At 42.6% G+C, this 24,394-nt stretch overlaps 1 protein-coding gene across 2 annotated transcripts in view; it reads left to right on the top strand.

Moving 5' to 3' along the window:
• Positions 1-24,394, top strand: part of CDH11 (cadherin 11) — an 82,469-nt gene that overhangs the window by 45,894 nt on the left and 12,181 nt on the right. For both annotated transcript variants that reach the window (XM_063410557.1, XM_063410558.1), the window contains 6 exons: positions 15,726-16,121; positions 18,068-18,362; positions 19,120-19,239; positions 19,657-19,824; positions 21,992-22,179; positions 23,674-23,927. In XM_063410557.1, coding sequence (XP_063266627.1) covers positions 15,894-16,121; positions 18,068-18,362; positions 19,120-19,239; positions 19,657-19,824; positions 21,992-22,179; positions 23,674-23,927 — 1,253 coding nt within the window. In that variant the 5' untranslated portion in view covers positions 15,726-15,893. The remainder of the gene's footprint in view (positions 1-15,725; positions 16,122-18,067; positions 18,363-19,119; positions 19,240-19,656; positions 19,825-21,991; positions 22,180-23,673; positions 23,928-24,394) is intronic.

Here is a 24,394-nt window from a genome sequence, read left to right as displayed (position 1 = left end):
TCTCATAAATGAAGGTTTGTTCCAATGTTTTAGGTGAAGTCTCTCCTTCTGTTCCTTTACAGGAAAAAGCTGTCCAGTTTCTGGTCTATAAAAGCAATACTTGTAATTAGTGCAGAAGAGTAATGTGGATTTTTTGCGATAGAAAGCATCCAATCACTGAAAGGATAATAATAATAAACATAACATCAAGGAGAATGGCATAGAACACAACTCACTAAACAGATGCATTAAAGCAAAAAATAACCCTCTCAGAGCTGGTCAGGGGCAGGAGTGACAAAATGAGGATGGAGTCAGGACTTGATCCTATTTTTTCTTACCTAAGCTAGTAACTGCTCTAGACCAGTCTAAGTTTGCTAAATTCAGTGTGCAAAGCCAAAGTATTTGTGATTCCACAGCAGTTCCTTCAGGTCTGCTGCTGCTACCTGCGTAGCATCATGTGTGATTTATCTCTTGCTTGAGGCTGTTCTTAAAGGTGCAACCAAGTCCTACAACCTCCCTCTAGATGGGCATGCATATTTTCCCCAATTTCCCCAGGGTCCCGTGGCTCATATTTTCTGTATAATTCTGGCATGTGTGGCAAGCAGACAGACTCAGACTTTAATGCTGTAATCTGAGTTTCATTATATTGATGCTATAAATTCCTGTCTCAGAAGATATATCAAAGAATATGGGCTCTGGGATGCATTACCCGTTTCTTTTGGCCAGTAGCCACAGGCTCCTAGTGAATTCAATGGGATAACAGGAGAGGCCAGGAAAAGGGAAGTCTGAGCCAACATAACATTTGGAATCAAAAGCAGGACTGACCCTGAAGGGTATTTTCTGGTTCTATTTATGAACACAATCTTCTTTTAGAAACAACAGCCTAAAGTACTGAATATTCATGGTCATGGGGTCTGATCCCCTGTACTTCTGCAGCTTTATCCCTACTTTTACAGGAGAACTTGGCCATTTGGCTTCCAATTCTCCCTTTTCTCCCCCCAGAACAGAAAAGCAGATTACGCAACCTGCTCAGCCTGGCCACTGTGAGAGGCCTCCTGGCTGTCCTGGCTCGGGTTCGTGCCATCAGCTATATTTTGTGAACCAGGGCTGCACTGAAGCAAAAATAAACAAACAACCCAAAGGCTCTGCCTTGACCTCCTGAGCTGTTCTCATACTTTCTTACTGCAGGCAACATGTACGAGTTGCAGCACGCTGGGGAGAAGATATTCCCTATTTATTCCAGGGAATGTGCTCACACAAACATTTAGCACTCACTAATCAGCTGTTCATCCCAAGACTGGGAGCCAGCTGCAGCTTTCACTGCTCTGCTGTCCTGTTTGTGAGCCCAAAGGTGTCACCTGTGTCTCCTGCCTCCCTCTGCCATGTGTGAGACCCAGGAGAGAACAGCCCCATCCCAGGAGTGGGCTCACCCCAAGGACAGCTCAACAAAGACTGTGCTGAGCTGTGTCCCAGTAAAGCCACCGACCCACTGCTTATCACCTCTGCTGCTCGCAGCATCAGCAGAATGACACCAGAGTGTGTGTTCAACAAGTGGAATGACCACTTTTCTCCTTGTAGGTCTGCAGTCATTAGATCTGCTTTATATTTACCAGACACAGAAATAATTAATTAAGTGGGAAAACTTCCCAGCAAATAATAGAATGGTAATGAGTTTTTAATAACTGTCAAAACCGCTCTCCTAAGCAGGGGCTGATACTCTGTTGGGTTAGGGTTATCCAGGCTGCCTCTGCTCCCCATGTGCTCTTCCTTCTCTTTCCTCTGCACATCTCACACAAGGCTGGCACATTGCCCTTTGTCCAGCTGGGTGCTTTGCCTCTGAGCAGTTATAGAATTACATCCAAATCTCAGTCTAGCTTCCTTGAAGTCTCCACCAGTTTAATCTGCTGCAGCTTGTTGAGCTCATCTAACCCAAAAAACCCGAAATTAAAAGCCAAGAATGTTCTGTTGGCCTAAATTCCAGAGAGTCTAACCAGTAAATTATCAGTTCAGCCACACTGAGCTCCTATGCAAGTTATGTACAGTTAAAAGTAGTGCACAGGATCTTCCCAGTCCCTGCCTTTTCATGATGGAAAGGAGCCATCAAGGAGCTGCCTCAGGCAGAGGTCTTGAGGCAGGATGGGTGTGGGAGGTTACCCCAGAGAATGCAGGGAGGGATCCTTCTCCCTGCACCCAGAGCCAGTGTTGTGTTTCCAAACCTCCTTCTCAGGCTGCACTTTCCCCTCGGTTCTGTAGGTCACATGCCAGTCTGTGTTGCTGTGAAAGATGATTTTCTGGGTGTTGAACAGCACCCTCTGCTCCATGTTGTCTCTGAGCTCTGTGCAGCTCCCAGGCTGCAGGAGTGCCATGGCTGATTCCTGGGGAGCAGTTTCCAGCCCCACCACCCTCCTTCTCTGATTTTCAGATCTCCTCTCTCCTCCTGTGCTGTCTCCTGGCTGTACATGTAGTTCACTGTGTATGGACCAGTGCATTGTTATTTTTTGCCCTTAATTTCAAACATACACACAAACCCACTTGTGTTACAGCACAGAGTCATCCTGAGCTAACCAAAAAACCCAAGCAAATCAGGCAATGGCGCTTTGGTGCTTAGATAATTTGTTACAGCCAAATAAATTAACCAAACCCGAGGCCTGGGCAGGCCAAAGGTAGTGCTGATGCTGCCTAAGAATCCAGCTGGGTCCTGCTGTGTGTGCTGGCAGCTTGCTCCAGCTTGGGCTTGTCACAGGCAATGACAACACTGTCCTAAGGGCTTACAAGGCACTGAAATTTTAACAAGTTCACGTTAACATGTGGAAAATTATTTTTTACACTATTTATTTAAGCCCCATTATTAAATAAGCATTTAGTAAACGTTCCTGTTGGCAATTTCATTTTTACACCATCATTGGTATTATACACATCGTCACATATTATAGCTGGGTTTAGTTAAAGCTGTGTTTACAAACATAATACAAGTGCCTGTGTGTGTCCTTCATAATTATTCTTCCTGCTTATAATATGGATTTGCCATTCCATGGTCTGATTCTAAGCTCACTTGCTGAAGATTAAGCCAGAAGAGGTTCACAAAATTTGCACAAAGAGTTTAAAAAAACCCCCAAAAAATCATGTAAAGCTTTTTATAGCAATGTTTACCCTGTCAGCCATCCATTGGAACAAGAAATATGTCTGTCTGCTCAGAAAGATATTCCCTGTTCTTGGATGAATCCCCAGATCCAGTTTCTCCAGCTGGTGCCTGTATGGTGCTTTATTCCCTCTGACCACTGGATTTCCAGGAAGCTCTTTTATATCGTCCTTTTGCTCACCCTTGTGAGTTTTTAAGTTGAAAATACTTTGTTTGGGTCTCCAAAGTGGTGAGAAAACAGAGGGTTATCTTTGCAGACAGGCATTGTATCACTGTCCTTGGGTGGGATATGGTAAAGGCTCCATAAAGAGATTCCGATACTGATCCACGTGGGTTACTCTTATGCAACATTATTTCATATACCAGAGAGATTTAAAAGGAAAGGAGGATGGGAGTTTCAGCATCATACATAAAGAAAAACATAGCTAAGGAATGAAAAGAAAAGCTTTAAATGGAAAGCTCCACATTCTTTGCAACGTGAACAATACCAGCAAGCACCAGAACTTAAATTCTGTGAAGTCTGAGGTACCAGAATAAGCCAGAGAATAAAGTGAGGGTTAGCTAAGCTTGTTCTGAGGGTTAAATCAGTGCTGCTTATCAGGTGAATGGCAAATCCCCACAAATAAAGGGGAATCCTTAGCAAAGGTAAAAGAACTTAATCTGGGAAAAAACCACCAAAAACTCATGGGATGCTCAACATGCTGCATCTAACAATTTTAGCCTGACTTGAAGCCAAAGCCAAAGTACAGCTGGAACATAAAGTTATGCATTTGGAAACTCCGTGGAGCTGTGAAAGCCTCATTTACCTCTATCAGGGCTGATCAAATTCCCAGAGCAAAGAAGGGAGGCATTGGAGTGATGGATGGCCACACGCAGAACCTCCTTAACTGCAGCAGCCCTGTCTCCAAGGGCTCCAACATGATGGATTTACGGGCTGTTCCATTTTGTGCCTTCCACTGGATCATCAGTCCTGGGCTCTTCATCCCCTTCATCTTGTTCACCATCCACTGGCTTTAACACTGCAATTTGGCTGTCCAGTTCCCACCAGGCCTCTTGGGCTTAATACATAGAATTTAAAAGCTTTCTATTGACACAACTTCCATTTTCTTTCCGTCTGCACTCCCAGGACTGTCACAAGTCATTTTAGCTTGGTGCTTATTTCAGCTGGGAACTCGACATTTCCTTTAAAAAAGCTAAAAAGGTCCAAAGTTTTTAAGTATTCCATCCTTCTTCTAGCGAGCACAAATATTTCTAGAGAAAGTTTGTGTTTGGTGGCAGACTCTCTCACCTCTCTTTATCCTAAAAGTTCCTTTTCCAGAAAAAAACACATAATTACTCCAAGAGCAATTTCTTTAATTACTGTTATGGGAGACTTCAAAGGAAATTGGTTGGATTGAAATAGTGATATCACCCTGGAAACATTTTGAAAAGAACATTTTGGCAGAAAATATGCCAAATGTAAGGGCATGTTTAATGTGGAGAAAAAATTCCTGATCCCATCCTGGTGAATGGAGCATTCAGTATTTTTATTTATTGGGGTTTGGATTTATTTAACCTCTATAAATGTAAATTTTTCCCCACTACTTGGCTCATATTGAGGTCATTTGATCAAAAAAATAAACTGTTCTCAATCTAGCAGTCCTATCAAATGTTAGGTTTTCCTCTTTTTTTTTTTTTTTTTTTTTTTTTTTTTTTTTTTTTTTTTCCCAAACTCATTTTTAAGGGCACTTTAGGGACTTTCATTAATAAGAAAATTGTTGTTGATGTGGAAGGTGAAGCTTTACCTGACTGGACACAAATTCTTTCACACTCCAGTACTTTTATATTGTCCTGCTGGTTAAAGAAGACGTTGCTGGTGCAAGATGCAGAGATGAGGTTGGTGTTCCAGGACATGCACACCCATACAGATGCACCCCACCAGACCTGATTATTGCACTTTTAAGGCCTAGACTTGCCCTTGGCACTAGAGTAAGGGTGGCAAAAGGTGTTTATAAACCTTTATAAATCCTTTAAACTTCCAAAACGGATCTAATAAAGTTGATTAATAGATTTAGCTGTGAATATCACTAATGTAATTTTTAAAATGCACATTTTGGGCCAATTTCCCATTACAAACTCTCTGTGAAATATCTGTTCAAGGTATTTAAAATTTGTGTTTTCTGCATGATAACAATGGCACCAAACATCATTCCAGCTGTAGCAAGGCACTGCCTTAAATCTGTTGTTGTTACTGGTTCTGTCACAAGAAAAGAAATTGAATGTTTTGTCACCATCATCTGTAATTACAGGTCAGAAATAGTGCCAAGCCAGGTCTGGGATGTGTTTGTGGTTCATGTGGTCAGTTAGAAAGATGTGATGAACATGTTTAACTCAAAATGAGCTATGCTCATGAAAAATATGCTGAATAATTTGCCCATTTTTTGGAAATAGCTCAGTTGAATGAAAAACAAATTTTAATTGCAAGCTGACACCAGCCTGTCTTTTTTGTGCCTGTCTTTTTTGTGCTATTATTGCATTTATTTGTTTGCTTTGCATGTCTTTGCATCATCCTAGCACCCGTTGCTGGATTTTTGGGTTTGCAATATAAAGTTGGGAAATATGCCTCAGTCCTTACAGCCTATGGACACTAAAAATCCATCTAATTCCTCTGATTTGTGCTCAGAGCAGATCAGGAAGCCAAAAGGAAGCTGTTTTAATGAAGGTGATGTTTTCTTTGTGTTTGTGTACTTGGGGGTTTTTAGATTAAATGGAAATATTCTATGGTGACTAATTACAGCAAGGCATCTCAGAGAAGACTCATGCAAATATTGTTTTTAATTATAATCTCATGATTTAATGGGTTGCAAATAATAATAGAAATGTGAATATTTGGTCTTTTCAGCTGTAGCCTTCCATTAGGTATTTAAACAGTGATGGTCTCCTTTATTAGTGCCATTGAGGCTGCTTTAGGAAGGTGTTTGAATATTCTGAGGTTGTTATCTCATGCTTTTGAGCCAAAATTGGTCTCCTCACGGACAATCTTTGCCTAGGCAGAAATTAATTATTGATTCAATTTTTCATTCAGAAATCTCAAAGTGGCTTTTATGCTCTTTATGGAAGAAATTTGCACTAAACTGGAGTAGTTAAGCAAGCTATCAAAAAAAGAACCTTCCATGGGCACAGCTGAAGGATCTGAGCTCTTCCTTCTGCAGCTCCAAGAAAGCTGAGGAAAGGAGAAGGCTTTTGATTGGTAATTTAGCTCGCATCTTCTCTCTTTAGCAAATGTATTTGTAAAGGAGACTCTCAGTAATTCCCTAACTTGTTGAGTTTTATAAAGATAAATTCCAGGGGCTGCAATGGGAACCTCTCTAAAAGACTCATGATGTGGAAGTCTTTCATCAGGAACTTTCCTACTTGAGGGGGACATGGGGATTGAGGAGTCCAGTAGGATTAAATTCAAAGTGGAAGAATGTTTTGTAGAGGAACACAGTGACCACACAAAGACCACCCAGGATGCTTTAGCAGTCTGGCATTTGGGCAGCACTGCTGAAGCTGCCTCTGGAAATGAAGCTGTAAGTGCAGTACCACGGACTGAATTTAGATTTCTGCTCATGTGAGGGCTGCCAGCCCTTCAGCAAGAGGTTATGGATCTGAGCAGAAATGGACTCCTGCCTGGAATTCTGTCTGCCTTGGTTTGGGAGCTCCATAGACCTGCCTGCAATCATAAGTTTTTAATAGGTTTTCACTCTTTAATCTTGACTTTCTGTCTCATTTCTGGCACATTTCTGTCTCATTTTTGGCACAAACCACAAACAAAGAGACCATCAGTCACATCACAAGTGTTATTCAGATACTCATATATATCAATTCTTAGGGGAAAACATATTCAGGGTTGGCTTAGCGTGTAAATACAGCATAAGTAGTTGTAAGTGAGTTGACTTTAGTTGTCATTTGTGTCTTCCTCAGGGTGTCACTGATGGCCATTCATGTCATAACAAAATGACTGAGACTAGCATAGGCTGGGCTGCAGCCTCGCTGGCCTTGGAGCATCCAGGGAATTATGAGAATTCCAGTTTGTCTGAGAAGCACAAGAACACAATTACTATTTAAAATAAACTCTAACAAAAGCTTATTCATTACTTGAAATTACTCTATCAATCACTATGTTCTTTAATAAGACTACCTTTCTTATGCTGGTTGTTTTCCTGTAGAGTTTATGCTTAAAACCAGACAGCCTCTGTCACATTTATCTTAAGTGGATCTCCCCAGGGCAGCAAGTAAATGTAAAACTCTGTTTACAGCCATTTTTCATTTCCCAGGCCTTTTAATATCATTCTCTCAGGCTTATTTCTGTGTCATTCACTCCATAATGTACTAAGTTGTCTTCCTGCTTTCCCCTGCTTTATATGAGTTACAGCAAGCAGCAATCTCACCCTTCCCCAACAAGTAAAAATTAAACCAAAGCTTGGGAAAAATGTCCTCCTTCCATGATGAATTCAGAGGTGGATGCTGATAGCACATCACACTGCTCAGGGGGTTATTTCTCTTCCTCTTCCCTGCACAATAACTTCTGTTTTCAAAGGGCCATCATTTTCTGGCGTTGTCTATGGTTTCATAATACTGAGTCTCAAAGCTGCTACAGGAAAACGTGGCTACATTTCAAAAACTCTTCTTTAGAGCAGCTGGGGATTATTGGCTTTAAACATCTCAGTAATCCAATACAGTGCTAGAAAACATAATTTAAAAATGCAAAGGATTAAGATTTCCTTTCATAGGATTCTACAGAACTCAGAATAGGATTCTACAAAACTTGCTTAGCATTTTTGAAGCAACTTCTATTGTCAAGATGAAAATCAGCAGCTCTGTAAAGATTTCACTTCTGTATTTAGTACATACAAATCCTGCCATGACCTAGAATTCCTCTGTGGTAGGATACCTCTAGAATCTTGGCTGTTTGTTTCAATAAAGTTATATATAAAATTATGTATATACTTATCTCTGCAGAACTGCAGCCTCAAATTCTAATCCTTTACATTGCAGTGTAAAGAGCTCCCATGCAAAACACAGAACATGAACTGGGGGAGTGTGAGGTTCTCATTATTCAGTGCAATAACTAAAAGATTTTTTCCCCCCAAGTATCTTTAAATATGAAGAATTTCCTTTTCTGGAATAAATACTTTTGTCTCATAAGACTAATTATGTTTTGTGAATGGCACAGAAAACTTTATATCAATTTGCATTCAGATGAGGGTTGTTTGCTGTTCTCTCCAGTGAGGCCTGGAATGTGCTCCAGCAAGAGGGACCCTGAGCTGCAGAGGGGCTCACAGGGACTTACTGGCTGCTGGTCTGCTTTGGCATCACACACTGGGAAAAAGGAGATTTACCAGTTACATATACAACAGGAATGTATAGAATTCAGAGTCCTTGTCATCTAAACAAAACATTTTACATGAGACCAGTGCACACTGGCCTTTATTAAAAAATTCCAGCACGGTTTGGGTTGGAAAGGACCATAAAACTCATCCCATTCCACCACTGCCATGGGCAGGGACACCTTCCACTGTCCCAGGCTGCTCCCAGCCCCAGTGTCCAACCTGGCCTTGGATACTGCCAGGGATCCAGGGGCAGCCACAGCTGTTCTGGGCACCCTGTGCCAGGGCCTGTCCACCCTGCCAGGGAACAATCTTTTTTCCTAATATCTTCTCTAAACCTTCTCTCTATCAGTTGTCCTGGCATTCCACGCTCCTGGTGCCTGATTCCCAGTAAATTCAGACACACATGACCAGACTCTGGGGTTGCTGACAAGCATGGGCTCAGTTTGATGCAGAGGGAGTCCTTCAGTTTTTAATTCTCCTATTTCACAAGGGACGAGTGAGGCCCATGGTGCTGGCCCTGAGAGACGGAACTGTACAGGTGCTGTGTCCCAGTGCTGCCCTGGGAGAAGAGGTTCATTTGAGGAGGCAAAACTCCATCTCCCAGTGGGATGATCTCCTGACTGGAAATACACAGGAAGCCCTAAACTGCTGGGGTACCGCTGAAAGGTGATTTTGTCTCATCTCCTAGTTCAGCTGTTCTTTGAAAGGAGACCTTGCAAATTTTGACCTATCAGTGTTGCACCTCCCTTAATTCTGCTTAAGGGTAAATTCAGCCTTGTTTCTAGTTCCAGTAGAAAAATATAATAATCCTAATTTGAGTCTTGTCCAAATTTAGCACACCTAGAATTTAAAATTTCAGCCATTTTCAGGACGAATGGGTTTATTTGAAGAACTGGCTTTGCCATATGTGTCATGCAACTGAATGTGTTGCAAAGCAGATCTTGATATCATCATATTGTTTTGTGTAAATAAAGTGAGAGGCCCTCTTTTGCACAAGTTTGTCATGAAGTTCAAGCTAAAGACTATTCAAAGATTGGTCTGATAATGCAGAACAGTTTAAAATCAAAAAGTAATTGAGAGAATTAACTTAAATGTGCAAGGTACTGATTCCTGATGTTTTTTCTTGTTCCATAAACAATAAGGAATGGGCTATCAATTTACTTTTTTATGTAATTTTCTTGAACTGACTCAAGGAAGAGAACAACATTTTGTTAAAGAGGAAAAAATCAAATGTTAAATATGGGAGACTGACTGGTTAGAGCTGAATCGCTTTCTGCAACAAGAACTTGTATCCTTCAAAAATCTTTTCTTAAAAATTTCTTGAAAATTGGTAAGCATCAGGGGTCTGCATGGAGCAGTCTGCTGGAGGATAAAGGTGCATAGCAGGCTGAACTCCTCCCACACTTATCAATGCACAGGAAAAATGAATCCCTTGTGCACAGAACTCTTCCACATCCCTCACCTTGTGTGTTTTATTGAAAACTCCCAAAGCAATTATATTTGTGATATGCCCTAAAGATTAAGCAGTGGGACTCAACTGAATATGGGATCTGGAGATCTGTTCCCCACCTGCTTTCAGTGGGAGCTGCTCATTTTTCATGAGCCCACGGAACTTGCAGTGTCTGGGGAAGGTTCACACTGTGCTGAGAAATGAGGTCAAAGTGTGCAGTGGGAGCCCTGGGGTTCCCAGAACAGCCCCGTCCCTAAAGCAGGAACCTGTCCAGGTTCTGGGAAGCTTTGCAGAGCCTGATCCAATGGGTAAAGGTCCCTGCCCAGCTGGGGACATCACTTGGCCACTGCAGGTCCCTCCTTGCCTCCCAGGGCTCCTCTAGCTGTGCCTCACCTCCACTCCTCTGCCCAAAATTGAGACACTCTCAACTCCAGAACTAATATGATCCAATATTTATTCTGCCATTAAAAAGCTATTCATGTCCTTGCCTCATGATAAAATTATGGTAGAATAAATCCTTCATCTTTTCAGCTAATTCTAATTACAGCTAAAATCTCATTTTGACTGGGAGTTTCCTATATTTACTTGATACTTTTGCAAAACATTTCAGAACATAATCATCCATTATTATATTGCAACACTGTGATCTTGGCTGCCTTCTGCCAAATGTATTCCTGAGAACAATTGCTATTTTAATGCATCATCCAGAAGTTATGACCCAGACAAATCAGAAAAAAATTGTTTAGTCTATTATAATTTGGCATATGGTCATTTAATAGTACACAGGAAATCATCATGAACGCTGGGGATTATTGTTGCTATAAAAATAATGAAAGGAATTTAAAGTTAGTTAGACTTCACTTCCGCCGCTGCTCTTGTCATTGAAATCATCTCTGCTGCCTCTTCATTTTTTGCTGTTGATATCTTGGAGCAGTCATTCAGACCTGGGTGACATTGTGTGGACCACACAGCTCCGAGCTCTGCTCTGGGCTAGGAACAGCACCCAGGGAGTGGCTGGAGCTGGCCCAGGACAGGCTCAGAGCAGAGCAGGGACAGGTTCTGCTCCCCCCAGAGGTGCTGGCACTGCCCAGGCTCCCCAGGGAATGCCAGAGCTCCAGGAGCCTTTGGACAGCGCTGCCAGGGGTGCACAGGGGGGATTGTTGGGGGGCCTGGGCAGGGACAGGAGCTGGATCCATGATCCTGGTGGGTCCCTTCCCACTCAGGATATTCTATGTTTTTATGAAACTTGAAATCCACTATGCTCAAAGAAGTGGAAAACAGCTTTTCTTACAAATTTGTTAGGAAAATTTGGGATTTCAAAATGATATGTTGCAGTTCTAAACAATAATGTAAAAAATCAGGATATTTGTTGTGAAGGATTAACCCCAGTCAGCAGCTGAGCACCACACAGGCACTGCTCACTCCCTGCTCCTCCGCAGAGACGGGGCAGAGATTTGGGAGAGTAAAAGTGAGAAAACTTGTGGTTTGAGATAAAGACACTTTAATAGGACAGAAAAGGAAGAAAATAGTGATAAAAACAATAAGGAAAGAATTTGAATATACAAAACAAGTGATGCACACTGCAGTTGCTCACCACTCACAGACTTGTGCCCAGCCAGCTCCTGAGAGAGCCCTGGCCAGCTCCCGCCAGGTTATGGGCTTCCTCAGTGGAATGGTCTGGAATATTCCTCTGGCCAGGTTGGGTCAGTTATCCCAGCTGTCCAGTCCCAGCCCTCAGTGCCTGCCCTGCAGCCTGCTGAAAGCTGAAAAGTCCTTGACTCAGTGTAAACACTGCCCACACCAACCCAAACTTCAGTGTGTTATCAGCATCGTCCTCTTCCTAAATCCAAAATGCCACTGGAGCAGCTGCCAGGAGGAAGATTAACTCTGTCCCAGACAAAAGCAGCACCGTGCTGCAGTTTGGTCAACTGAGCCACTGAGACAAGATTGCTGCAGTTGAGGATTATAATCTATGGGCAGAGATACCCAAATGCCCTAAAAATTGTGACTTTTTAAAAAAGGCTGCAACAATTCATGACAAATCAGACAAATCTGTGCAGTGCCTGAATCCAAGTGCTGCACACAGAATTTTCAGATGGTCACTGGAGCAGCAGCCCAGCAGCTGCAACAATTTCCATCCTCACGTTTATATATCAAACTCTTGGGATTATGAGGTATTTTTCCCCAAAAGGAAAAGGAATTACCTTTAAAATTGTTCAGCTGTTTTTCCATGTTTTCTGCTTGAAGTAGAAAGAAACTGTAGGCTTTCAGCAGCTGAGTTAATATTGAAATGCTTGAAATGTTTTAAACAGATTGTTTGGAAAATAAAGGAAGCAGGAAAAAGAGATTTGGGGTGTTTTGTTGTTTTGTGGGGGGTTTTGGGGGTTTTTTTTGCTACTGCTACTGCTTCATTTTTTAATGAAGTTTATTTTAACTTTAACTTAAGAGCATCTTGTGCACCTTGTCTTTTAGAATACAAGTAGTTCATGAAAATCCAGACTGTAGCTGGTTTGAATTTAAGTAATTTCACAGCCTTCAGTGGAAGACTGTTGATTTATGCTATTTTAGGTTTTCTGAGGATAATAGTCAGAGGTTTTACTGCTGGAGTGAACACGACATGAGTGAGCAGAGCATGAACTCCAGGAGGGGAGAAGGGGCATGGGGAGGCCAGGGACACATTATTGCAGCTCCAGCTTTCCTGGATCCTGTCTCACCTGGGGACCACTTCCTAAAGAGCCAGCCTGGAACTGCTGCCAGCACGGAGCCCTTTGCCTTTATAACCCAAACCAGAAGCAATTGCTACAAACAGCCTTAGGGACTTGTTTTTAGCCCAAGTGGACCTGGCCTAGCCAGAACCCCCATGCCCTGGGCTGAGCCCCAGTGTGGGCAGCAGGGGAGGGGATTCTGCCCCTCTGCCCCCTCGTGTGAGACCCCACCTGCAGAGCTGGGCCAGCACAGCAAGGACCTGGAGCTGCTGGAGAGAGCCCAGAGGAGGCTCCAGGATGAGCAGAGGGATGGAGCAGCTCTGCTGGGAGGAAAGGCTGGCACAGCTGGCATTGCTCACCTGCACAGGAGAAGCTTTGGGGTGACCTCAGGGTGGCCTTGCAGGGCCTGGAGGAGCTGCAGGAAAGATGGAGAGAGACAATTGGCAAGGGCTGGAGGGACAAGACATAAGGAATGGCTCCCAGTGCCAGAGGGCAGGGTTAGGTGGGATCTTGGGAATCAGGAATTGTTCCCTGGCAGGGTGGGCAGGCCCTGGCACAGGGTGCCCAGAGCAGCTGTGGCTGCCCCTGGATCCCTGGCAGTGCCCAAGGCCGGGTTGGACACTGGGGCTGGAGCAGCCTGGGACAGGGGGAGGTGTCCCTGCCATGGCTGGGGTGGAACAGGATGAGCTTTAAGGTCCCTTCCAGCCCAAACCATGCTGAGATTCTGGTATTCTCTGAAGTAGTGGATGAGAGAGAATAGTTTTCTTTAACTTGAAGACCTGGAGCCTTATTATTTCATCTCTGTACATGGATATGTAGAGGATAAAACAAAAGATAGCAAACAGTTTTTGCTTTAAATCCTTGTTAGTAAATAAGCATGGATCTGTGATTAACATTTTGTTTCCAGAACTTCACACTTGAATAGTTGATAATAAGCAGTGTGTGTATCAGCTTTGCTCTGCCATTCTGGTTAAGCAGCTTTATAAAGTGTTTACTGGTTCACATAACAGAATTGAGGACTTGGGGAAGAGTAGGGGGATTTGTTTACTTATCTCTGTAGCTAAGATCATTCTGTGATGCTAGATCATGACTATGATGAATGACTATTGGTGAGTTTAATTTTCAAATGCACCCCAAATCTATTAACATAAGCAGTTTATTTACACTTTTTTTTTTTCACAGCAGGTTTAGAAATGCACAGCTGTCCCAGGAATGTCTTCTTATTTCATGTTTGGAGTATGTAGGTTCTTTATAACATTCCAGGAGCCCAGTCCCCTCTAACTGCTGCAAATGAGTGATCCCTACAGCACAAACCCCATAGCTTTTTTTTTTTTCTTTTTTTTTTTTTTTTCTTTCCTATGCAAAGCCAGGTGCAAAACAAGTGTCCAAAATAGGTGAAATCTCAGTTTTCATGCCCTCAAGTTTTACATTGTTTTTACCCCTCAGCAAGAAGGAGACATGAAATAGAAACCACAGACCTAATGCTGCACATTTCACACACATACATTGTGTCAAAGTAAAAGCATTTTCCTGAGCAAAATCATGGGGATTGTTTTCCTTTTCCTGTCTTCCGTGCTGGTATGACTAATCTGTAATGTGTCATCATGTAACAACAGGAAAAAGTTACATGGATACAACAAAGCTATTTAATAAATAAGCTTGGGAAAGCCAGACTATATTTCTGTCTATGTGTGAGAATGTGATTTTACTCATTATGCTGAAGCTAGTTTGGTGCTGTGATTGAGGTGATTTCAGTTTTCAGTAAAATAAAATTGAAAGCTGATCTTTTTTGAGGAAATAAACCCAAATATTTCATTTCTTATTCATGAGCCCCTGTCAGCCAATGTATTTTTATGTAACTGTAAAAAGGATGTGGAAAGAGGACATGACTGCTTAGGATGTAAGAAAGACAAACGAATGAGTGGGTTTGGGACTAGTGAGATGTTTGTCTCTAGAGATACAGAATGTGCTGTAACTTCAAGCTTTTTGCCTATATTCACATTTTCTCTATTGAAAATACCATTAAGATCTCCTAATTTCACATTTAAAAATCATTCTGTTTTACAGCTGATGGTAGCACATATTTATATATTTGCCTGTGTAAATATAACATCAAGATTTGTATCAGCATCTTGCAGAAGAGTAAAGTGACTCACACTAAAAACTAAACCAAACATTGTAGGGACCTTGTAAAATTTGTTGTTGTGTAAAGATTCAAGGAGAATATGTTTGAAACCCCAGGGACAAGTGAAAGTGGCCTTTGTGATGGATTGAGGGCTGCTTAGTTCAGGTTTCACTATATTATGCAATTTCTCCCTCAAATATTAAATCTGACCTAGTGTTTTTAAGAAGTATTAGAAAGTAGGAGATCAACATATTGATCTATTCTATTTCATGGTAATTTGACACCCAGGGAAAGTAGAAATAAATAGTTAAATCAATTATTATACTATCAGAAATATCTGAATGCATTTTTATTGGCTTGTGGCATTTATTGTGCCAGCCCAGAGCAGCACATTGGCAATCAGTACTGATGGTGCCTCGATCCTCAGAGGTGCTTCCAGGGTCTAAATCCAAACGGGAGCTCATTGGAGCTCTGCCAGTCCCTGCTCCTGCCCAGAAAAAACAGAGGTGGTTATGTTCAGCACAAGGATCTGTTGATCATGAAAGGGCTGGTGGAGTAATATTGCATTCCTGATAAGTCTTGGGATCTCCCTTATATCTGGACCTCTGCCTTAGCAGCTTATATCTAAGGCTTATATCTAAGCTCCAAAGAGGGATTAGATCTAAATTAGGTATTTCTACAGTTAGCTTGTATCTTGGGCTAAATCTATTTGAAAGAATCATGAGAAAATATGATTCCCTATCTATCTTTTAACTTCCAGACACTGAGTGGTCAAACCAGCCAGCTAGGAGATTCTGCAAGGTGGCAGCTCCATGTAGCAAAACACCAAATTGTTCATTACTCAAGATTTCATCAGTATTGATGTATTTATTTTAATCTTATCTCGATATTTACCAAGGAAGTCCCAGTTTTGTTTGGCTAAATACTACGTCCTCAAAGAACTGATGATTTTTTGCATTTTCCCTTCTTCCAGGAGCTGAGCTGGGAAGCTGCAGAGCATTAAGGTGATGTCTTTAATGCGTGGTGGCATCCTGTGTGCACAACAGTTGGTCTGAAACTCCTCAGTGGCCCCAGACGTTCTGACTTCCAAGGTGGAAGGGGTAGATTCTCAGATACTCCTGTGCCTACACAATAACCAAAAATGAAGGAGGACCATTGTTTACACACCGCTCTCCTCTGCCTGGGGGTCCTGTGCTACAGCCAGGCCCTGACCACGGAGAGGCTCAACCACTCCCGGCCCTCGCTGCACGGGCACCACGAGAAGGGCAAGGAGGGACAGGTCCTGCACCGTTCCAAAAGAGGCTGGGTGTGGAACCAGTTCTTTGTGATAGAGGAGTACACGGGACCAGATCCTGTGCTGGTAGGAAGGGTAAGAAAGAATTCTTTTTTCAGCCATTGATTAAATTTTTTTTTGAGGGGGTTTTGTGGGTTTTGTTTTTTTGTTTGTTTGTTTTTGTTGTTGTTTTTTTGTTGGGTTTTTTGGGGTTTTTTTAATTGTTTGTTTGTTTCTTTTTATTGTTGTTGGGGTTTTGCGGGGGGGGGGGGTTGGTTTTTTTTTTTTTGCTGTTGCCTTTGTGCTGTATAAGCTGTTTCTTCATTTTCTGGTAGCTCAGTTTAGGTGCTAAGCAAAATACTGCCTAAGTCAATACAAATATTTCCATTGACTTCAGCAGTCCTTGAATGAAAGTATGCAGGCTATTACTCAGCAAAACAGCTGAGAACCACACCAACAACTTGGCAAAAATATGTCTCAAGAATATAATTCTCAAGTCCTTAAAAACAGCAATTAAAAGTTGAATGTCTAACCCTGTAGCTCAGTAAAATAGGTATCTTTTTATCCTCTCATTTTTGAATTATCAGTAAAATTAAATATATTGAGGGCTATGTAGAGAGGGAGGTAAATATCTGTGTGCATGTGTGCATGTACACACATCCTGGACTGATTTTTTATTCTGCTACTGTCTAATACTAGTAAAATACAAACAGATAAATAAACCAGTATATTTGCCAGTTTCTAAATGAGCAGCAGAATGCTATTGACTTAACCCCAGCACAAAAAGAGTGAAGAAACAGGATCAATGTCAGCAAATACCGTGTGGGGTATTCTGGTTTAAAATGATGCAATTTGTAGCTGTCAATAAAAAAATCAATGAATCTGTAATTTGGCTCAATGTTTCCCTCATTCATCAAACTGAAGTGTGCACTGGTTGTGGGATTAAGAATGTTTAGTAAGCATTTGTTGCTTCTTCTATATTAGAGAGGGTGTAATTAAAAACAAGATGGCAGTCACAGAATCACACAGAATCCCAGAACCATTGAGGTTGGAGAAGCCCTCCCAGCCCAGGCAGTCCCAGCTGTTCCCATCCCCACCTTGTCCCCAGCCCAGAGCACTCAGTGCCACCTCCAGCCTTTCCTTGGACACCTTAAGGGATGGGCACTCCAAACCTCTCTGGGCAGCCCCTGCCAAGGCCTGAGCTCCCTTTCCATGGGGAAATTCCTGCTGGTTCCACCCTGAGCCTCCCCTGGCCCAGCCTGAGGCCGTTCCCTCTCCTCCTGTCCCTGTTCCTGGGACCAGAGCCTGACCCCTCCCGGCTGTCCCCTCCTGTCAGGAGCTGTGCAGAGCCACAAGGTCCCCCTGAGCCTCCTTTGCTCCAGGCTGAGCCCCTTCCCAGCTCCCTCAGCCTCTCCTGGGGCTCCAGCCCATTCCCAGCTCCATTCCCTGCCCCCTAGCCTCTCCAGGTCCTTCCTGAACAGGGAGGCCCAGAACTGGACACAGCCCTCGAGGCATGGCCTCAGTACAGGGGACAGTCACTGCCCTGCTCCTGCCCTGTCCACATTGTACTTGCTACATGCCAGGGTGCCCCTGGCCTTCTTGCACACCTGGGCACAGCTGGGCTCACTCATTTATCACTTTACTCATGCCATTTGTCATTTAACAGCTTTTTACATGCAACTCAGTAGAATATGATTTACTGAAGTGTACAAAATCTTTGTAAAAATTACTCCTCCCACCAACTTCATGCGAATGAAGAACCTTCTATAGTATCTTCTCTAAGTGTATTCTCTTCCTTAAATCTGAAATGTAGGGTTTAGCAGCACCTTGCATGTGGCAGGAGACATGTCTGGGCTGGAACTGCCCTGGATGCAGGGTACATGTGGTCACAGCATGTCCCTGAGTGTGGATTGTTGCCTGGTGGAAGCCACAGTTGTTGAAAACTGTGAAATGATAGCAATTTCCTGCACTTCTTTGTTTCATAAGCACATCCAGGAAATGTGTGCCCCCTTGTTAAGGTGTGTCTGTTTCTCCTTTTGTAGCTTCATTCAGATATTGATTCTGGAGACGGAAACATTAAATACATTCTCTCAGGTGAAGGAGCAGGAATTATTTTTGTTATTGATGACAAATCAGGGAACATCCATGCAACCAAGACACTGGATCGGGAGGAGAGAGCTCAGTACACCCTGACAGCTCAGGCTGTGGACAGGAACACAAACAGACCTTTGGAACCCCCTTCTGAATTCATTGTCAAAGTTCAAGACATAAATGACAACCCGCCTGAGTTTCTCCACGAAAACTACCATGCCAATGTGCCCGAGAGATCAAATGTAGGTGAGTACTCAGAAAGGCACTGCCCTTGTGGAAGGTGCTGCACTGTCAGGAGATCTTGGCTTTATTTCATTCTTATTGTCAAGGACTTGGGGAAGTAAAATTTACTTCGTGTACAGCCAGTGATTCACCTGATGTATTTAATCTGCTGTCCAGATCAAACCCTGCACAGCTCCTAACTGGGAGATGTTCCCAGAATAGAACCATTTTTCCTCCTAGGAAGGAGCATAGGAGTCCCCTGGAATTTATGGAGTGTGAATCCTCTGGGGTAAACATGAAGATCATTCCTTTGGCAGAGCTGTGTAATAAAGCTGGGAAGTTACTGCCTCACCATCTATTCCATTTTCATCTCCTGTTTGAGCTTGTGTCTGTCTCAGAGATTTCTACAGGAATGATTTGTCTGAAACTTACTGAGAAAAATGGATAGGGAAAACTGTTGTTTGGCTGTCTAATGACAAAAGCAATATAAGGCTTAAACTACTGGGGAGAAAAAACATAATGGTGCAGAGTGACTGCTGACTTTTATATCTTCGCTGGTTAGAACATTAATCCACATCACAGCTGCTGACAGATCATTTTGGATAGTTCAAGTGTATTTTGTCATCTAGAAATTGTCAAATCATTTTGATTTTCATTTACCAAATGTAGAAATAAAAAATTTTAGGAATAGCTCTGCTCTGTGACTGAAAGCATCTCTGCATGGTCCTTCCAGACATGTTTGCCTCTGACTCTCCCTCCTGTGTTTGCTCTCCATTTTTAGGTACATCAGTTATTCAGGTAACAGCTTCAGATGCTGATGACCCTACCTATGGGAACAGTGCCAAACTGGTTTACAGTATCCTTGAAGGTCAGCCCTACTTCTCGGTGGAGGCTCAAACAGGTATTACTAAACGGTTTCTTTGAGTAGCACCTCATGACCAGAGTGCATCAAAGTGAACTAAATGTACTGACTGGGTGCAGCTGCTGATGTGCCTGAGCAGAGCTTCCTGCCCTGATGGGTCTCCTGGCATTTGCTGCAGGTTGGTCTCCTGGCATTTGCTGGAGCTTTCACACCAGAAATTTGCTGCTATTCCTGTGTGTTCTGTATGCTGTGATGATTGAAAGGCTGTTTCTGTGCACAGCTCTAATTCTCCAGGCCTGTCCTCTGTGTGGAATATTAGGGCTGCCTTCCTCACAGCAATGCAGGGAAAACAGAACCTCCACCATCACTGCAAATATTGCTGTGTTTAATGCACTTCAAGTGCACCAGCCAGGTTTTCACTACGTCTGTGTGTGCCACCTTCCTTTGTGCCTGCAGGAATCATCCGAACTGCCCTTCCCAACATGGACAGAGAAGCCAAGGAGGAGTACCACGTGGTGATACAGGCCAAGGACATGGGAGGACACATGGGAGGCCTCTCAGGGACAACCAAAGTGACAATTACACTTACAGATGTCAACGACAACCCACCAAAGTTCCCACAGAGTAAGTACCAACCAAATCCTTCTCACTTTTCCTACCAGGACCCATGCTTGTGAAGTATCAGACACACACAAGGCTTGAGGAGGCAACAGTTGATGGATTATTGCAGCACACGTGAATAAAGAAGTATTAATTCCTCATTTTTTGCTGGTAACATATGGAACTTTAATATCTGGATTATTTGCTTTGTGTTGCAAAGTGAAACATTTTTAGGGCCAGGATTAAATTGCAAAGATTCCTGACCCTCTGCTTGATTTTTGAAGCTACTGGGCCATGCTGTTATAATTTATATGAGCAGACAGACATATATATATTCTTCAAGACTCATATTTACCATGGCAAAGCAAACTAAATTTAGCACAATTACATTTTTTAATTGTTAAATTGTATTAATGGAGGTCAAATACAGCAATTTTTTTATACCTGAGCAATTTACTTTTCACATGTAAAATGAATCAGGGTTGACATTACCAGACTCAGCCTTCACAGCTGGGTGGAAGTACATTAATGGGCCCACACTTCTGTTCTGCATCTTATCTCTCTGTGGATTTGAGGTTTTTTGAGTGCTGTGCAGACATCATCTCAGCCCACTGTGTTTCTCCTCTGAGCAGCACTTCTGACCCTGACACATCCTGGTCATCCCTCTACCAGCTCTAACAGATCTTCTTCCAGTGCTGCAGCTCCCTGGCCCCTCATGCAAGAGCTGAATGTAAAAATCTGTGTCAGCATTATCTAGCCTTCAAAAAGAAAAGGATTAAATCCAAAAGAATCAGATTTTACATACCTTACAAACAAGCCTTTTCACTCCAGATCATAACCTGAGACACCAGAATACATTATTTCATTAAGTCCCTCAAATGTTGGACTTTTCTCTATGAATTCAAGCCCCTTTACTGAGTGTTTTGCAAGAACATTTTAAATTATTAGAAATGCCCAAAAGCAGTTCCTCTACTTAATTATTCACCCTGAGGTTAAATCTGAATTGGGAATGCTTTGTAACTCAAAACCAGGGTTTAGCTGTCTGCATAAACAGCCAAATGATTGATATTTTATTCTTATTTTCCTTTTTTTTTTCTTTTTTTTTTTAATGTTCATTGCTCAAGCTGTTAATGAGTTATGTGCTTAAGTTTTGGGTTCTTTGTGACTGGAGTTAATGACTTATTTCAATGACATGTGGCAATTGTTTTTATGGGTAATGAGCCAAGTCTCTGCCTGGTGTAAGTCTCCTAATGTTCCTAGGGTGCCCATAGAGCAAAAAAGGGCAATTACAAAGGGGAATAAATTAGATAATTTTATCACCCTTTTTTTTTCCTCCCCAATTTATTACTGCTGATGATGCAACAGAAAATGCTGACATAGATTTATATATTTAGGATCAGGTTATGTTATCTGAACTCTGGAGGGGGTTGGGAAATTTCTGGAATCAATACTGCCTAAAAGACAACTGTTGGAGAGAGATTTATCAAGGAACCATTTTGATCTCCTCTGGTGTCCCTGAATACCCAGGGAAACACCTGTGGGATGTTTGGGGATGATTTTCCTACTGGAGCTTGCTGTGGGAAACCCATATTTTGTTTGGTGTGAAATCCCAGACAAATTGGTACATACTGTGTACATGCATACATCTCTGTGGTGTGAAATTTTAATAATCATTGTTGTCCTACATTCACACTCCAAATTCAAGCCATAGAAAGCAGCAGATTCATACTTTAGTCAGCATAGCAGACAGGATTTATCCAATTCACTCTACGTAATTTATGGCTCTTGAATGAACACGTAGAAATGAAACAGAGGTGAAGGTTTTACCATGAGCCCTGTGAGGGAGAGTTTTCCTTCCAGTTTTGTAATAACATCCCTGCTATCCATGGTATCTTGATGCCATGATTTCTGCATTCTGAGTGATTGGTTGTCCTTTCCAGCACCTCCTTGAGCAGAGGGGTAACAGGGAGGGAGTCATGTTCCATACATTATCCATGTGGGTTAAGGTTTCACAGCTGAGTTGCCGCTCAAAGCTCTTTACAACAGAACAGAATACAACAATCCCTCAGGGGGTTGAAAATGCCCAAAATCACTGTGTTTGTTGGCAACTCACAAGTTCAAAGAGTAAACACACAGGTGGGGAGCAGCCTGCTCACCCAGGGCACATGTCTCCCTGTTCTCCCTGCTCCAGGTGTGTACCAGATGTCAGTGTCGGAAGCGGCTGTCCCTGGAGAGGAAGTGGGGAGAGTGAAGGCCAAAGATCCTGACATTGGAGAGAATGGCTTGGTGGCTTACAGCATCATCGATGGAGATGGCATGGACATGTTTGAAATCACCACAGATTATGAGACTCAGGAAGGAGTTGTGAAGCTTAAGAAGGTGAGTGATGCCTACTGCTATGTAGTGTTCTTTGTTGCTGACAGAATATTTATAATAATGGATTACCACCTAAGCTAAAATATTAGTAAATGCAAATTTCACTTAATTCATTTCTCAAGGTGTGATTAACTCTTAATATTCCATTTCCCCATTAGCTGAATTGGAATGGAAGAAAATAACCAAGAAGAGTTACATAAATACTGTACACTGGATTAATTGCACACACTAAATGAATTCATAATAAAAAGTCACGGTAAAATACGATGCCATCAGCTTCATTGTTAATGAAGTTTTGCCTAGTGCTGATAAGTAGCAGACATTCACTGTTGCTTTATGTTCAGTCTGAAAAGCCTCATGCCCTATAGTTTGAATTCTTCAGCTGTGCATTGTCCACAATAATGTTCTGAAGGAGTCACAGGCTATGGGAAAAGCAGCAGAGGGGATTTCACACACAGCCCATCAGCAGGAGCTTTGAAAGCATTATCAAATTAATTCCAAATTGCAAATTGCAGAACATAAATCTTATTATTATGGAAGCATTATCATTTTGCCCTTTGTATTTTCAGAGCTATTTATCTCTCCTGGAGAAATCAGAACTCAAAGGAGAAGGCCTGGGCAACTTCTGGTCGGCCTGGGCAACTTCTGCTCAGCCCTGCCCTGCCCTTTAGGGCAGTCCCTCAGGAAGGGACCCAGAGGTCTCCTCTGCTCAAAACTGCCCTGGTTTGATTTCTGTCTCTGTTCTAGAGGTGGGAGTGGATTTTAGTGTGTTTTGAAATGTGGCTGAGTTGTCACTCCACTCAGTCTCTGGTGTTAACATAATTTGTGAATTGTGGTTGGCACCTGTGTGATCATTTTGAGGTGCAACCCTGCAGCCACTTCCTACCAATTCAGGTACAGAGGTGCCATGGCTTTGATCAGGCTCCCAAAAGAACTTGTCTCATGGGGCATTATTCCACCTCCCCTTTGGAAAGTGTTATGAGTTCTGTGGCTGGAGAGAACTGCAGGAATGAAAGCACTGCAAACCATCTTCGTATTTTCCCCACTACCTAAATAATTTAACTTATCTGTGTGCTATCTCATAGTGCACCAGGAGCACATCAGACCACATCCACACGGAATGCCTGCCAGCCTGGATAAAGCCAGGCCTCTTTTGGGAACCCCTTTCCCATTCCTTGCACTTTTGTGCTGCCTGGAAAGCTGCATGGAGACAAGGTTAATTTTCCCAGTATAGATGGGAATTTCCTCAGTGGTACAGCAAGCAAAGAGCAAAACCAGGACTCTGTGGTGATATTTTGAGTGCCTTCCTATGCTGCTCCATACATAGAATGTAGCTCCTTCCATTTGAGTCTTTATGTTTTTAAATACACACATTTCAGTCCAAGCTTGCTGACAGATGCTCACATTTGTTTGATGTCATTGAACCCTAGGGTGCTCCTGCTGCTCTTACAGCCTGGTTTCTCTGACTGGAACGCACTGTCTTCTTGTTTCTCACAGACCTTAGATTATGAAACCAAAAAGTCCTACAGCCTGAAGGTAGAGGCAGCCAATGTCCACATTGACCCCAAGTTCATTAGCAACGGGCCCTTCAAGGACACGGTGACAGTCAAAATAGCGGTGGAAGATGCCGATGAGCCACCGGTGTTTTTGAAGCCAAGTTACATTTTTGAAGTACAGGAAAATGCAGCATCTGGTACTGTGGTTGGAAAAGTACATGCCAAAGACCCAGATGCTGCCAACAATGCTATAAGGTTTGCTGCATTTCCTGTTTCCTTCTGAGCATTAGCTTTTGGGATTGTTAGGCAAGTTCTGAAGACACCCAGAATATTGAAACTTCAACCATCCAGCACTGGTTTTGTGCCTTTGTTCCATAAGCTGCCAGTTTCTCAAAGCCTGGATCATACTACACATATGTCTAATTAAAATATACTTAAGGCCATCTTTGGTAGACTCTGTTCCAAATTAAATTTTCCACAAATGCCTTGTGCTTTTTTCACAGCATGGATTTTTCTCAAAATATCGAAGTCTAAGATGTAGATTAGGGATTGGGCTGGGTAACTGTTAATTGTTGAAGACAAGCCCATACATACCCCTACTTTCTGCAGTTGTGTTGGATCTTCTTGGAATCACATAATCATGCAATGGTTTGGGCTGGAAGGACCCTAAGGTTCATCCATTCCCACCCCCTGCCATGGGCAGGGACACCTTCCATTATCCC

This window comes from Prinia subflava, chromosome 13, assembly GCF_021018805.1.
Source record: "Prinia subflava isolate CZ2003 ecotype Zambia chromosome 13, Cam_Psub_1.2, whole genome shotgun sequence".
NCBI lineage: Eukaryota > Metazoa > Chordata > Aves > Passeriformes > Cisticolidae > Prinia > Prinia subflava.
Note: the sequence above shows the minus strand (reverse complement) of the source record. Positions and strands in the feature narration are given on the sequence as shown.